At 37.0% G+C, this 16,139-nt stretch overlaps 1 protein-coding gene across 1 annotated transcript; it reads right to left on the minus strand.

The window, feature by feature from the left end:
• Positions 1-1,105: 1,105 nt before the first annotated feature.
• On the minus strand, positions 1,106-11,740 carry gnmt (glycine N-methyltransferase). The gene is made up of 6 exons (XM_077569376.1): positions 11,440-11,740; positions 8,145-8,272; positions 7,539-7,655; positions 7,176-7,318; positions 4,137-4,258; positions 1,106-2,529 (listed from the first exon to the last, which is right to left on the minus strand). Exons 1-6 carry the CDS (start codon positions 11,646-11,648, stop codon positions 2,358-2,360), a joined length of 891 nt encoding a protein of 296 aa, XP_077425502.1. The 5' UTR covers positions 11,649-11,740; the 3' UTR covers positions 1,106-2,357.
• Positions 11,741-16,139: the final 4,399 nt, after the last annotated feature.

Here is a 16,139-nt window from a genome sequence, read left to right on the forward strand (position 1 = left end):
TTGGATTTTTATTTAGATCATAGTACATTCACTTGACAACATTTTCATGTGACTTCATGGCCCATTCACCCCAATACAAGGTAGGTCACTTCATATAATATTACATGATTCCACAACTATGCCCCTATATAACCATAACACAAAATCTAGCATAAAATCAGAGGTGGAAAGTAAAAAAGTACACATACTTTACTTGAGTAGTTTTTCAGTACTTTGCACGTTCCTGAGTATTTATTTCTAGACTACGTTGTACTTTTATCCGTTCCATTTTAACATGAGTATCTGTACTTTTTACTTGATACATTTTCAAAACAAGGTCGTTACTTTTGTTTTTAAATGCATGAAAACAATTTGAATACTTGACCTGGAAGAAAAATCAGCTATCAATGTATACTGGCTCCGCCAATCATATGAAGCATTTCACACGGTCCCCTACATCCCAGCCTGTGATTGGCTCTACGGCACGCGATCACATGACGTGCAATTGGCTAGATTAGAACAACGCATAAATATGAGGGTAATATTTGCTCCGTTCGCTAATATCTTTCAAATTGACGTAGCAGGAAACATCCATTAAAAATACTTTTTACTACTACTCGTCAAGTACATTTCAGAGCCTGTACTTTTTTACTTTTACTAGAGTAATTTTTTGAGTGAGTATTTTTACCAACGTTTTTTTTTTTTTTTTTACACAACTGTACTTTTACTCAAGTATAGAATGTCAGTAATTTCCTCTTCTCTGCATAAGATTCAGCTTCTGAAGAAAAACTTCAAATATTATTACTTTCACAAACATAACTTAACAGTTGGACTAGTGAAGTAGGCAGAAACCGAGTCCAAACCTTGTAAGTCACAATTTGACAGATTGCTTTTCAAAAATCTATACTTTTGGTCAGTCTACATGTGTTGGTTTCATTATTACAAATTATTTAATATTTACCAATCTGAAGTGTTGAAATGCCTTGCTCTCTTTGATGATGTAATGCTAATGGTTGAAAAAACTTGCTATTGGGAGTCTCCTGAAAAGTGACAATTTCGGAAGTACAAGCTTCTATGTTAAATGACTCTTCCACAACTTGAAAGGCAAATTAAAAAACAAAACACACACCAGCACAATGTTTAATTTGAAGCAACATCTTACAATTGAACCTCTTTGAAGAACCAGCAACATAAGACTGTTGTGTCGAAATGCCTTCATTCAATGCATTTCAGGCCATTGTTCTACAGCAAATCACTACAGTACATTTTCACACGAGGCACTGATTTACCCTGCTGTTCTAATCTACAGCAGGCCTACTCGGTCCATGCATTAGATTTTGCATGGTTATGATCGACAAAAGCAAAAAATAATTTATTGTCAATACATTTAAATTACTGTGCAAATTGTAATTCAAAGACTGAGGAAAGTAAATGCCAAATCTTTGGTTGACAGCATATTTTAAGATGATTGAGTGTTCAAACGTACTGTGACGCTACAGCTCACATTAATGCAAGTCACGCACTAGTGGTACTATTTTCTGGTTTAGCATAAAATTAAATCACAAAGAGAGAGTTAAAGACGCACAAATCAAAAAATATTCAACAAAATTAAATTAGACCTTTCTCTCGTCGGAAGCTAAAAGTTATTTAGCAACAGTTGAAACTGTTAAACAGTCACTCGGTTTGATTATTTGGACTTCAAGTTAAAGTCTTGAACCTATAAACGCCTTCACAAATGGGAACTGCGAGGACTCTGTGTAATCTAAATGATACCCTGCATAACACTGCAGGGAGATTTTGTTGAAAAGACGTCAGGTCGGTTCTCAAAAGCATTACCTAAAACGTGAAAAAAGAATAAATGAGATTTTTTTTTCTCTTTAGATTTTTTTCCCCTGCCAAAAAAAGGCCATTATATGAATTGTGTTGAAAGACCCATGTGGTAAACAAAAAAGAAATATCTGTACTTGTAAAAATCAACCCAGAAACATTACCAGAATATTTCAATCAGAGGTGGCAAATCCAGGTCCAGAAAGTAAAAACTCTGCCAGTTTGTCTTTAGCCTCTGATGCTAGCTAGCTTCCTAGCTAGCTCTCATGGTGCTCGTTTACCTGCTAGGGAGCTAGCTAGTTAGCATCAGGAGCTAAAGACAAACTGTGGCAGGGTTTTTACTTTCTGGACCTGGATTTGCCACCTCTGATTGAAATTATCCACTTTTTGGATTTTAGTAGCTACTGAGCAAACGTGTTAATTGTTTCAATCAGAAATCTATAATCATCAGATCAAATTTGCAATATTTAAATTTTCTGATGAAATATACAAGAATGAGGGTGAATCCATGTGGTTTAAATGAAAACGTTGACATTTGCGCATATGTCTGCCTATGCAGTCTTCTTGCAAACGTGGATGAAGTAGCACGGCGCCTGAGTTTGACCGGGGACGTATGCCATGAAATCTCCGTAGACGTTGTGCTCCACTTTGCCGTTGAAGGCTTCTTGCAGGATCATTTTAAAGTTTTCCAGGCGGTGAGGGTAGTAGGAAAGACGGAATTTACTGGGAACACACATTAAGCACATATTTAAAAATACCCGGGAACATACCGTTTACATAAAATTGGCAAACACTCAGTGTGAGATTGCTAGTTTCCCCAAAATGATCAGAAAAGGTCAACTTATTTTCTGAAACTCAGTTATAATGTTTGATTCCTCCACCAACACTTACAATTCTATCCTTTCAAACTTTTTTTGCACTTGGAATGCTCTACTAAACTTTCCATGGCGGAAAACATCAGCGCTACTGAAAGAGCAAAAACCTCTTTTATAAACGTGACCGTCTCCAAAACTTTTATACCCGCTCCCAACAGCACACACAATCTGTTAATTCTGACTGGCCACGGCAGAGACATGTATTGTATAATGTACAATGTATTGTTCAGATACTGTTTCATTTTTATTACTGTACTACTAAAGGTGTTTTCTTGTTTAGTCTCTCACTTTATAATGTAAAAACAAAATCTAAAATTGAAACAACAATATAGCTACACAAATTCAGATTTGTGGAATTAATATCATTATCATGAACCATTTTGACATATAGGTAAACAAATGGTGCACACCCTTTTCTAAGAAAGTGTTGTTAATGCAAGAGCCTTTAAGCCCCGCTGTGTAATAAGTGACCACTAGATGTCACTATCGCAATATGAACAGAGTTCCTGCATTTTTATTTAATATTTTAATGAAATAGGATTTAAGAAAACCAAAACTATAAATAACAATTAAATGCGTATAAAAGATAAATAAGGCAATTGCTTGAGGCAGTGGGGGGCATGGCTACGCAAAAGGTGATTAGATTCTTTGGGCATGATAAAAGAGAAAAAAACAACAACAAACATTGCAGTATTACAATTGCAGCACTGAAAGGACCTTTTTTTAAATATTTGGGTAGATAAAAACAACATTGTTTCCCCTGTGGAACACAAACTATTTTATTTTTAAACAAACTATAGTATATTTGGTCCAGAAGAACCATGTACATGAATAAATAAATAACTAAATAAATAACTAAATAACCAAATAACTAAGTTACAGTGTTCCATCAGTGGCATATCAGTGATGAGCTATTTTTAAAACAGACCCATGGGTTACTCATGTCGTTCTTGTGGCTAAGTAGTACCCGCAGGCACCATTTTTCTTTTTTAAGACAATGCACATTCATACATTCATACATCAGAGCAAAACACATCAATGTTTCTTTTTGTCTCCTCGTCCGTATGCTCACAGAGGAGGAAAAAAAAGTTAATTGGAGGCAATTAACTTCAACAAAGCAGCTCATGTACTGAACTCGGCAAGCAGCCAATCATATTGCGCCGTGCTCGGAAGTCCCCTCAAAAAAGAGAAAAAGAGCTCATTACCCGTGATAGGTAGTATTAGCGGCTATCGAAACCTTGACTTTTTAATCTGTCAAACCGGTAATCGTCCCATGCCTGGGGGCAGCATATGCATACTTGTGAATGGTACAAACACTGCCTCCATTTGAACCAGGCAAACACCCTTGACAACTTCATCTAATGTAACATCTAAATGAGAGTAATTGTACTTAGAAAAGGCAAAGCAAAATGTTACTGCTCATGTCAGTTCAATTTTCAATCCCTCAAGACTTACCTGACCTCAGGCAGGCTTTGAGGGCTGGCCTGAGGAACTTGGATGGTGTAGTCCAGAGTGATCATGTGGGGCTTATTATTCACCCACAGCACCGAAGTGGAAATGTCCTGAGTTAGATCGCTCTGCAAGACAAAACAAAACAAAGCAATTCCACGGTGCATTCAATCCAACTTAACATGGATGAACGCTGAAGCTTTTTCACTCAATCATTGTCTACTTAGGAGTTATCAAACAAACAAAAAGTAGTTGCTTTTCTTGTTATGGCCATGCGGTTGGTGCACGGGAGCAGACTCTGGCATTATACCCATGTGTGAAGAGGATTAGAGTTGAGCATGTGACTGTTGATTTAGCATTTATATGCAAACCGTCCTGTACTATCTCAAGGGTGTTTGAAATAAAGACGAGGAAAGTAGGCGTGATATAAACAAAGACAATTAAACATGGATGGTCCACATAAAATGAAAACACACAAACGCATAACTGTTTTCCACCTGCCGTCCTCCCAATCATTTTTATTGTGTGGTTTGCCTAAACAGACAAAAAAAAAACAGGACCTTGGTGTAAAATTGTTCAAAACCTAAAACCTGTAAACCTGCTACCCAGCAATAGAGCTGGACCAATTTAAGCGGACTGCAGGCACCATTGGAGTATGGGTGGAAACCAGAGTGCAAGCACGGGGAATATGCAAAATCCATACAGGAGTCGAGATTTGAACAGGACATCTCGACTTTGTGGCAGACGTGCTCCAAAGTTCTGCCCTAAGAAAACCCCGTACAATGATAACAAATAAAAAATAGAGCTTGACTACACGGCAAGAAAATCCTCAGCAAACTGATTTGTTTTTTACTTAGACTGAAATCTTGATTACTTAGACTTAAATATAAATCTATTTTGAAAAAAATCTATTACATTTATTAATTTAATTACGGTATTCTTTTATAACTAAAATAATAATTTTATGTTATTATTATTATTAAAACATTTTTTTAAATGTACTTAAATCTACTTAGACTGAAATCTTGATTACCGGTACTTGCATTTATAAATTTAATTATTATTATTTTAATAACTAATTAATTTAATTTAAATATTTAATTAAATAAATGATATATATATATATATATGGGCAGCACGGTGGCTGACTGGTTAGCACGTCCGCCTCCCAGTGCAGAGGACATGAGATCGAGTCCGGGCTTCGGCCTTCCTGGGTGGAGTTTGCATGTTCTCCCCGTGCTTGCGTGGGTTTTCACCGGGTACTCCGGTTTCCTCCCACATTCCAAAAAACATGCATGGCAGGTTAATTGAACACTCCAAATTGTCCCTAGGTGTGAATGTGAGTGTGGTTGTTCGTCTCTGTGTGCCCTGCGATTGACTGGCAACCAGTTCAGGGTGTACCCCGCCTACTGCCCGAAGCCAGCTGGGATAAGCTCCAGCACCCCCGCGACCCTTGTGAGGAAAAGCGGCCAAGAAAATGGATGGATGGATATATATATATATATATATATATTATAATAATTAATTTAAATACGTTGATTAAATTAAATGATTCATTAAATAGTTAATGTAGTTATAGTTAAGTTAATTTTATTTAATCATCTTATTATTATTTATATTTAAAAAAAATCTACTTAGACTGAAAACTTGCAATTGTACATCCCATCAATCCTAACTAATTTCCGTGGCTGTGATGTTTTTTTGTGTACAATCCATAGCCTGTGACCAGAGGTGAAAGTGGGAACGTAGCTCGACCGATAAATCGAAAGCTTCTCCTTTCGGTTCAGCTGCTTCTTCACCACAGCAGAGCAATGCAGAGTTCGCATGTCAACCAATACAGACCAAACATTCAAAGCCTTTAGAAACTCCAAGAATATCTCATCCACTCCTGGGGCCTGCCACAGAGGAGCTTTTAAAACACCATCATATGTTTGCTCTTTTGACATGTTTTAGTGGTTTAATAAAAAATATTACAATACAGCACAGGACTACTGTGTGCGTGGAACCTTTAAACACCATACGGGCTTGAAGTTTTTATAATGCTCACTTCGTGCGCATTATAAATTGTGTGAGTCACAATCGCAAATGTTTCGCAAAGCAGTTACTAGTATTAATTTCGTCAAAGAAAACTAAACAAAAATAATTTTGGCAACAGACATTTTTCACCGGACTAAACTAGACTAGACTAAAACCCTCATTAATAAACAATAACTAGGACTAAATCGGTATGCATTTTCGTCAACTAATGAAGACGAGACGAAAATGTACTTCACTTCTTAATAATACATGGACATTTTAGTTCATGTACAAAAACGAGATTAAAACAAATCTTGTCTCTGCTAATCTGTCACGTCAGTGACACTGTCATGTGACACACAGTGACACACACCCTTTCAAATCTGCAGCAAGCGAGTGCAACATGCACAAACATATGAGCCGGACAGGAGGTAGATTCACGGAGAAAAGTACAACAACAAAAAAAGAAGTAAATTGTAGTTATAACTTAACATTGATCTACAGCTATAACGTTCCAACAATAATGTTAATCCGACCGCTAACTAATGCTGGCTAATTTACTAGCTCATAGCATGATTACTAACTACTGTAATTGTGTGTGAAGTTGTTTTTCATCAGTGATAAGAGAACATTTTATGTGAAATAGTTTTAGATCCAAAATGTTCAACATAATATGCTGGAAAAAAAATATGCAGGGGTAAAATGATTGCCCTGACTAAAACGTTGACAGTTTTTGTTGATTAAAACTAGACGAATACAATTATGTTTTCTTGGAATAAAATAAAGACTAAAATGCGAGATTTATAGTCAACTAAAAATTGACTAAATAAAAACGGGATGAGGTTGACTAACTGTATTAAAAACTAACAAGCGTGACTGAAATTGGACTAAAATTGAGACTAAATTTTAAAATGGCTGATAAAATTAACACTAGCAGTCACGTTCAGCTGCGTCATTTAGAGTGCAACGTGCCTTAGAGGTTCCATTGCATTCGGTAACAAATACACTAAATTCTTTTCTCCTTCATACCTTGTAGTAAACATTTTTGCCTTGTGGTGCTCGTCCAGTCTCCAGGATGTAGTCATAATTGCGGTGGTCGATGATGAGGATTCCACCGGGTTTGACCATGCTTGCGATGTTCTGAAGAGCCAACTTTTGGTCACTCTGGTCCCCTAAGAGTAACACAACAAAAATGTCATGACTGAGAAGTGACATCAGATGAAATTCAATCATGGTGTTAGTCCATTGGTTATGTTGGCGTAATGTGACACCATTTAAACATTAAATTACAACCACTCAACACCACTGGAGAAATCAAGATGAGAAATTTTGTATTCTACAAAAAGTGTAACTGAAAAGAAAGCCAAAAGGAATTGGACCGACCACATGTACCTTTAAAATCTGGTAAATGGGCGAAGGAGTTGCCAAGGCAAATAACCGCGTCAAAGCAGTCTCCTCCTGGTTTCTGGACGTCTTCTGGGAGCGTCAGCCAGTTGGCTTCTTCAATCACTGCCAACCCCACAAAATACACACATTATAACAAAATATAAATACATTAAATACACATTATAGTACGATGGTCTAATCAATTTGTTAAGCACTAAAAATAATAATGAAACGATGGAGGACCAAAACTGCCAACTTTAAAAATAAATGAATAAATATATGACTAAAAGTGAAAATAAAAATAAAAAATTTAATATATTTTTTATATAAATGGAAAATATATATATATATATTTAGTATTTATATTTGTTTTGTTGTTTTTATTTTATATGTATTTTTTGTATTTAATTTTTGAATCATTTTTGTTATATCTGTTTTTATTTTCATTTTTAGTCATTTATTAATTCATTTATTTATTTATTTTTAATGTTGGCAGTTTTGGTCCTCCATATGAAATGACATTCAATGTGGAATTTGTTTCAGCTTGTTGATGTCACACTAGAACACAACTATGAATACACACACATATTAAAGTATGCAAAAATATCGCACCCCATTGGTCAAACGCTGTTTCTTTTCTTCTCTCCCATCTGGACTTCAGCGCATACTTGAGCATTTTGTCACTGGCATCCACGCTCACCACATTGAAGCCCTCCTCCACTAACATTATGGAGTCCACGCTGCGGGGGGGGAATTCTGTAAACAACTGTGTTGTACTATACAGCATGTGTTGATTAATTTCAAGATAATCTTGTGGGGTAGTTTAGTCAACTGAAATGTTTGGTTCATCCTGCTGTGTGCGGGCAGGCAAGGCAGCAATGTTACGAGAACTGCTTTGACAGGTTCATACCTGTCTACCTAACTTTTATATGACTAGAAGTAATTGCGGGGGTGAAGTGGGTAGAAATTGAGTGTTTTTGTTTTTTATTTTACAGGTTGGGTGAGCGCTAAACTTGGCTCATGAAAAACTTTTGCTGCACAAACCGTCATGTAAACGGGTTTTTGCACAATCCTGCAGCACTGTATCATTTTGTATTGTTTGGTATAGCTTTTATATTCACTGTTTCCCCCCATTCTTGAGAGTACACAAACCTGGAATGCCACACCAATTCTGTTGTACAGTATCTGACCATAGAATGACAATAAAGAGTGTATATTTTAGTCTATTCACTTATTACTCTGAACTAGTTCAGTCTAATAAAAGTCAAGCAAAAAAAAAAAATCTGTCTTTCAAAAGCTTATTCTTAATTTTGATCGGTACTGTCAGACATAAATTTAACAATATGTTGGTTTACATTTGTACTTTCAATTGTTTTCCAATTCAAGATTGAGGTTGTTAGTTGTAATCTGAAATATCTTGAGACAATGTGCACATGACCTCAAAGGCTCCATTTGGTGTCTTCGTTGAACAAAACAAACCAGATTGGGTAACAAAGTGGATAACGACCTGAAAAAGTAGTGCAATGCAATGATTAACAGCTACTAAGTATGGCAAAGGGAATGTTCTGTGAAAATCAGACAAACAAATTATATAATCTAATTCATGTTAACACTGGTTGACTGGAAACAATATTGATCCGAGCCTACTATCTACAGTGCAAATTGAGCTGCAAGTCGCTCCCAGCCTTGAGTTTGAGTTGGCCACCAGCGATGAACATTCACACCTACTGACAATTTCAAATATTTAAAGAACCTATTGTTTCTGTTGATGAGTCATTGAGTTACAGTATATGTGACAGAAAACATTTTGGGCTTCTTTAGGGCTGCTAAAAATAGTGAAGTCAGTTGTAACGCCATTCCACTCTGATCATGTTTACATCATCCTCACATGGCTATGCAACAGGCACACCATGTCTGTTGACTGGGGATATACTGATTTCAATGCAAATATTGGATAAACAAGCTACTTTGCTGACAACAAGTTTAAGAATGTTTAACTTTGCTTATGCAAAGGATGTGCAGTGCTGACATTCTTCTTCTAGAAACAAGAAATCACACAGAAACTTGTAATAACTAGACAATATGCAATTTCTGCAGAAATTGCGTGGGAATGCTAAAAAGCTGAATGCCATTAGCTGAATGCTAAGATGAATGTGCTTATGAAGTAAATTAAAAGATTAATTATGTGAAAATTACAAATGTTTAATTGCAGTTAAATGACAAATGAATAAAAATATATATTTTTAACTGCAATCTGTCAAAGGTTGGGATTTAGTCATTTCAGAGAAATTATAATCCATTTACTGATCTGATAGTCAGTTTGTATCGAAACATCGAATCTACTAAAATGTGGTCCAATCGGGGCTTGAACCCAGCTTCTCTGTGGTGTCAAGTAATTGCTCTATGCACTGAGCTGACTTGACTTGTTCTAATTCATGGCTAATGGCGTAATTATTTTTGAAAAGTGTTGTCTGATATGATAGTCAGTTGGTAATGGTATACATGTATATCACTTAGCACAACGGCCATGGATATATTTGCAATGTACAGTTGGAGGTGGGATTCGAACCAACCTCCTGGTTACTGGACTATGCACTTCACCAACTGCGCCACTGATAAGGATCAAACACCTGGCAATGATGATCAGTTGTATGTATGGAAATGGCCGTGGAAAGTGGTACTTAGAAAAAGTCCAATGTCAGTCCCAATGAAAATTAATGGGGAAAAGTTGATATTTAACATTAAGTTGTGCTAATACTGTAAGTAATGTGGAATCAGACGATATATACCGACGTGAATTTCTGAAGCAGGTTGAAACTTGAACGGTGTAAATCGGTAGTTTTATGTGGGAGTTGTTTCACGGCAAAAAAAAAGTGGGGAAAATAAAAATCACAATGACATATGTGGGAATGCTTGTGACAGTGTCGATTTTGTTCAGCACAGCAAATAAAATGTCATAGATAAAATGATCATTTTACAAAATGGCAGCTCTGTTTCCGGCACCATGGACCAAATAGTGTCGTGAGACAACAATGGTCACATAAACCGTAGTACATTTGAGCCTCCTGGACTAAGTAGCCCACCCATGATCCATCACGGATACCTTACGGGATAGAAGATGAGAAAATATGGAGTGGAAAAAAATGGCCAAAATCCCTCTCTGGACTACATTTTGTGCAAATGGGGCTGCCATGGTCGCCAGAAATTTTGTGGAAAAAAATAGCCTAATGTAGAGCAGTTAGTGTGAACCTGTGGCCTTGTCTCAGCTGATACACTATCACAAGAGGTAAATAACACAGCTGTGAACCAGTCAAAACTACCTGCAGCTGTTTCAGGCCACTTCATCACCTACTAAAGTGATTTCCTTTACAAGTGTCAGTCATATAAGTGATTATTTGCCACGTTCCTTACGCCTCATACTGCCACAAAGAGACGGGAACTGAACAAACGGGTGGTGCAACTCTGCACTTACATTATTCTCTATCCTCAACCAGATTGGATCCTCAGTTGACCGGTTCGATGGGTTAAAACGCACCCTCCACAACTCCCTCATCAACAGACTGTTTGATCTGAACACGCACGTTTAATCTAGTAGTTTTTCCAACCATCGCATTTTACTGATTGCCAATTGATAAAGCATGCCTATTTCATCATCATGTGAAGGGTACACGTTTGAAGCTAGAGTACTTGCACAGTATTTTCACGCTACATTTTTTCTAAAAAATGTCTAATTTAAATATAACCAAAGCCGATCTACAAAATAAACTGTAGTCATGAAATATAAGTCAAATGTATTGAAGAGGTATGTCATGTTTGCTTATGAATAAATGTCGAAATGTAGTTGTCGTATAATTGATTGGAGTGTCAGTGGCAGCAAGTCATTGGTGCCTCCTCGGTGTGATTTTACCCTGTTCCGCAGGCTACATCCAGCACTCTCCGGACCCCGTGTTTTCTCAGCAGGGACACCACCCAGCTTTTGTACTCCTGCGTCCTGCTCTGCGTGTTGCCGATGTAGAGCTGCCAGACTTTGGCTGCTTTGCCGTCTGCGTACTGATCAGGAAGACCCTCGGCGGCCACGCCGAGGGAGCGGGTCCGGAACACACTGTCGACCGACATGCTGCCGTTGTCGTTTCTCGGTTTAAGCACAGAGGGGCTGGCGTGGCAACGTGGATCGCAGGCACATGCTAACCTCTTTTGCGGTTGTTATTATTTATATGAGCAACATGAGGGCGAACAAACTTCAACCCAATGATACTCTCCTGTGAGTATACACCTACTTTCTGATTGGTCAAAGATAGACGGGTCACGTCCGTATTTACGCAGCGATATTTTAACCGTTATTTTGTCTTGCAGGAAAAGCTTGCCAAATTTGTCCCGTGGCGTCAATTTATTGGGGGTGAATCATGTTTTTTTTTGTTTTGTTTTCTGAGCCACTACCCGTCCATTATATATTTTATAACGCCAAGTATTGAAATTTTCCGGCGGAAGGATATTGCCTGTAAAACCTAAATTTGGGCAGAAAATATGTTGCAATCATGATTTCATCATACACTTCAAGTACAGATGTAGTCAAGTCAAATGTAACTGGTGGTATTGAATCAACAGTTTTTCTATATATTATATTTGTATAATTTTATTTGACATGTATTTTTTATTTACTCATCCCACAGCGTTTTTTATTGTGTTTGATGTTCATGTTTGAAAGGTACTTGTTTGAGGTACCTGATCTTTGATTTTAAATTGAAATGATTGAATACAGTAAAAATAAATTAAAAAAATCTATACCTTATTGTATATAATTTTTCATTTATCCCCCTAGCGTTATATGTTCGTCATTTTTTTATGTAAATGGTAAGTGCAGATTGCGCTTTTCTTGTTTGTTGCAAACTTAAATAACGTTTTTTTTTTCAAACATAATAATAAAAACAGCACCAAAAAAACAGTTTGATCTGCTGCTATTTATTAATTGATGTATTTATTTATTCATTAATTAATCTATTTATTATATCAAAATGTGCCATTTGCAACTTATCTGAACAAGCAATTTGTGTTGTTGTTGTTTTTTTAATAAAATAAAGTGAATGTTTCCTGTTAGCTAACCAAGTTCAAATAAACACATTCAACCGTAGCTACTGCCAATTGCTAGCCAAGTGAGCACATTTGATCAACGATGCATTTTGCCCAATGTCCCAATTTCGTGACTAATCAGGCTTATCTCATTCAATGACAGCTCAGTTGGTATCGTACTGAAAAGCAAGACACTGTTACAGTTTCCCTGGGTCATGATTTCTCTTAATTTCTTGAATTTCTGTCCACTGATCTATGGCCTTGAGTTGTTATGTATTCTGGTGGTGAAGTTAGGTCATTGATTACAAGCTGAAGTTAGTGTTTAAATATGGTCTTATCTGCTTTAGGAAACTGGATAAAGGCAGTTCTGGGTGCTGTTCAAAGTTTCCTCTACATTTTATCACACAGAACACAATCACACTCTCTCTCTGGGTGATATGCATGAGATACATTTAACCCTGGTTGCTTTTTGTTCTTAACTGCTGTGTAACATCCATACTGTAATGTAGTGATTGTGATGCCACACACTTCCCAGCATGTTTTGCAGCACTCCTTGCAAATAGTTGCTGCTCTTTTTTTCCTTTGTTGTGAGCATGTCTGTGATGTTTGATGACCACAGACAAGCAGATCAAGGAACAACTCAGTTAAAAGAGCAAGATGGGCATTGAAACTGGAACGCTTGCTCAAGTGAGGTGTCAGTGTGCTGAGTGACCGACTGCATGTGAGTTGTGGCCGATAGCGGCTCTTGAGCGAATGTGCATTTTGTTACCGCTCGAGGAAATAAAGCATCTGAAGAGCCTCAATGACTGTGTCATTTTTTTAACTAAGTTTGGGCAAATGCCGGCCCACATTTGTCCCCCGGCCACACTCTGAGTGGCCCCTCCTGGGAACACCTTAACTGGGTCCCCCATGGAAGAGTGAAATGAAGTGACTGAGGAGAGGGAAGTCTGGGCTTCCCTGCTAAGGATAAGTAGTAGTAAATGGATGGAGAGATGTTATGAAAAGATATATGGATGCAGTTTTTCCCTTTTTTTTCCTTTACATATTTTTATATTTTGTTGTAGAGTGATTCGTTCTTTCACTCTGAAGTAGTTTGGCAGAAAAAAAGTTAAAAGCTTAAACGATTAAAAGTTCAGTTGAAAATGATTAAGGTTTGTGGTACTTATATAGCTATGCACTGCAAAATAAATATTTTTAAATACAGGGGTACCTCAGAGTTTGAACATAATTTGTTCCTGTGAAATGTTCAAAGTCCGAATTGTTCAACCTCCAAAACCCATTTTTTCCTATAGGATTTTTTTTTAATGCAATTAATCTGTTCCTAAGCTCCAAAAACATAAAATTCCTATTTTAATTTCTATTCATGTTTTTTTACATTTACAGTGCAGTACAGAATTTAAACAATAAAAATACCTTACCTTACCTGTTGTGGTGATGGCTTCAGTGGATGATAAATGCTATGTTGATGCTAGCTTTAGTTTCGTGCTGAGTTTGTGTATTTTACATTGGGCATATTGGTAGACTACTAAGCAGTCCTTGCGTGCGTTGTTTAACGTCAAGTACGTTGTTGAACAGCTAAGGGGGGTCCTCGTGCCAGTATTTACAGAAGTAGTGACAGTAGTTACAACGGCGCGATAATCGCCTTCCTAATTCCACTGTGGTTCGTAGCAATGTACGTTTTTCTTTGCTGCCACTGGCACTGTTGTCTTTCTTTGGGCCCATTGCGAATAAAATTGTCGTGGGAAAATCTAAATGCACTCACGAGTATGGAGCACCTCCGGGAGTATTCAGGATCTGACTGGAAATGAGCAGTGCATCGTCTCAACTACTGTAACGTGAGCATTCGGCATTGCTCGGCTTCACTCGGCTACCCGTTTTCAAGGTATGTTCGGCTTAGCTTGCTTTTCTTGGGTGTTCGAACTCCGAAAATGAGTTCAAACTCCGAGGCATTTTTTACTCCGATTTTTTGGTTGAAGTAAGATTTGTACGAGTTCCGAGATGTTCAAACTCCGAGTTTCCACTCTAACTCATATTTTATAAAATTACATTAAAGCACAGTATTTTTAAAAATCAATGTACCAATAGCTTTACTTTTAGACGGGAAAACAAAGTTTGCTGCTATACACAATGTAAACTTGAAACAAAAACAGTCGATTTTATTCAAAAGAAAACCAATTTTTTGTGTTCATCATATTATAAAATATTTGATGTTTAATAAAAACCCTTGCTTAAGTTCCCGAGGATTAACCAGGAAAAAAATGCTCCACAAATTTTAAATTTTCTCATCAAATGAAGTCATTGATTCTCAAAACTGCTCCGCAAAGAATAAAAACAATATATTTCCAACCTTGCATCTGGTTAGGAAGTTCCCATGTGGGGACCTATGTGGTCCCAGAATAGCACTGATAAAAAATGGTAACCCCCTTCCATCATTTATGTTGCCCATCCTTGACCTAAACTTTCCAATAAAAACAGTTATTTGTGTTTAAGGAGACATGCTAAAATACTGGACTTCTTTGTCATATTGTGGTGGTATAGTAAAGGCTAGTACTATAAAATATACGTAGTACTACAGTTCTGTATGCACTATACACCCATATTTAATAGTGTGTTCACATTCATGTGCTTTACGAAAATGTGCAGATTGTAGAGGTTTACTAATCTTCATAACTTGTGAAATGTGTTTGAAGAAACAGCAGATGGTGATCTATGACAGACAGTGACATCCAGTGGCGGCTGGTGAGGCTTTTTCCACGGTGGTGTTCTGTAAAGCGCTTTGTTACAGCTACAGTTGTGAAAGCGCTATATAAATTAAATGGAGTTGAGTTGAGTCGAGCCTATCCATCCAGCCATCCATTTTTTATATCGCTTATTCTCATCAGGGACTAGAGCCTATTCTAGCTGACTTGGGGCGAGACGGCAGAGTAGGCCTTGAGGGGTTGCCAGAAAATTGAACACAGAAAACAACCACTCAGATTCACATTCACACCTATGGACAATTTAGAATCCTAAATGAACCTAACATGCATATTTTTGTAATATGGGGGTTGAACACGAGAAGCCAAAGAACACCAATGCTAGCACAGGGAGAATATGCAAACGCCACACGGCAGCCGTGCATGACCTCTAAACTATGACCCAGGGGTCAGCAAACTTTACTCTCAAAATAGTCATTTTAGGCCAAATAAATAACAAAAAAATCTGTCTGGAGCCGCAAAACATTTGAACATTGTGATGAATGAAACTGCGTGTTAGTGTTAGTCTAATGTACTAATAGAAAAATATGCAGCATCCAATACTTTAAGATTCCTTTTGTTCTACATTTCATCTTTTGTTTTGGAATATTATTATTATTATTTTATTATATATTTTTTCATACTTCGCTTTTTCATACTTCGTTTTTTCATACTTTGTTTTTTTCATACATTTTTAGACTTTTTTGCCTTTTTGTCTAATTCTGATATTTTTGGCAATTTTATGGACATAGGATAATTTTCTGCCTCTCTTCCTTTTTTGGACATTTTATGTCTATTTATTTAT

The sequence above is a fragment of the Vanacampus margaritifer genome, chromosome 1 (assembly GCF_051991255.1).
Source record: "Vanacampus margaritifer isolate UIUO_Vmar chromosome 1, RoL_Vmar_1.0, whole genome shotgun sequence".
NCBI lineage: Eukaryota > Metazoa > Chordata > Actinopteri > Syngnathiformes > Syngnathidae > Vanacampus > Vanacampus margaritifer.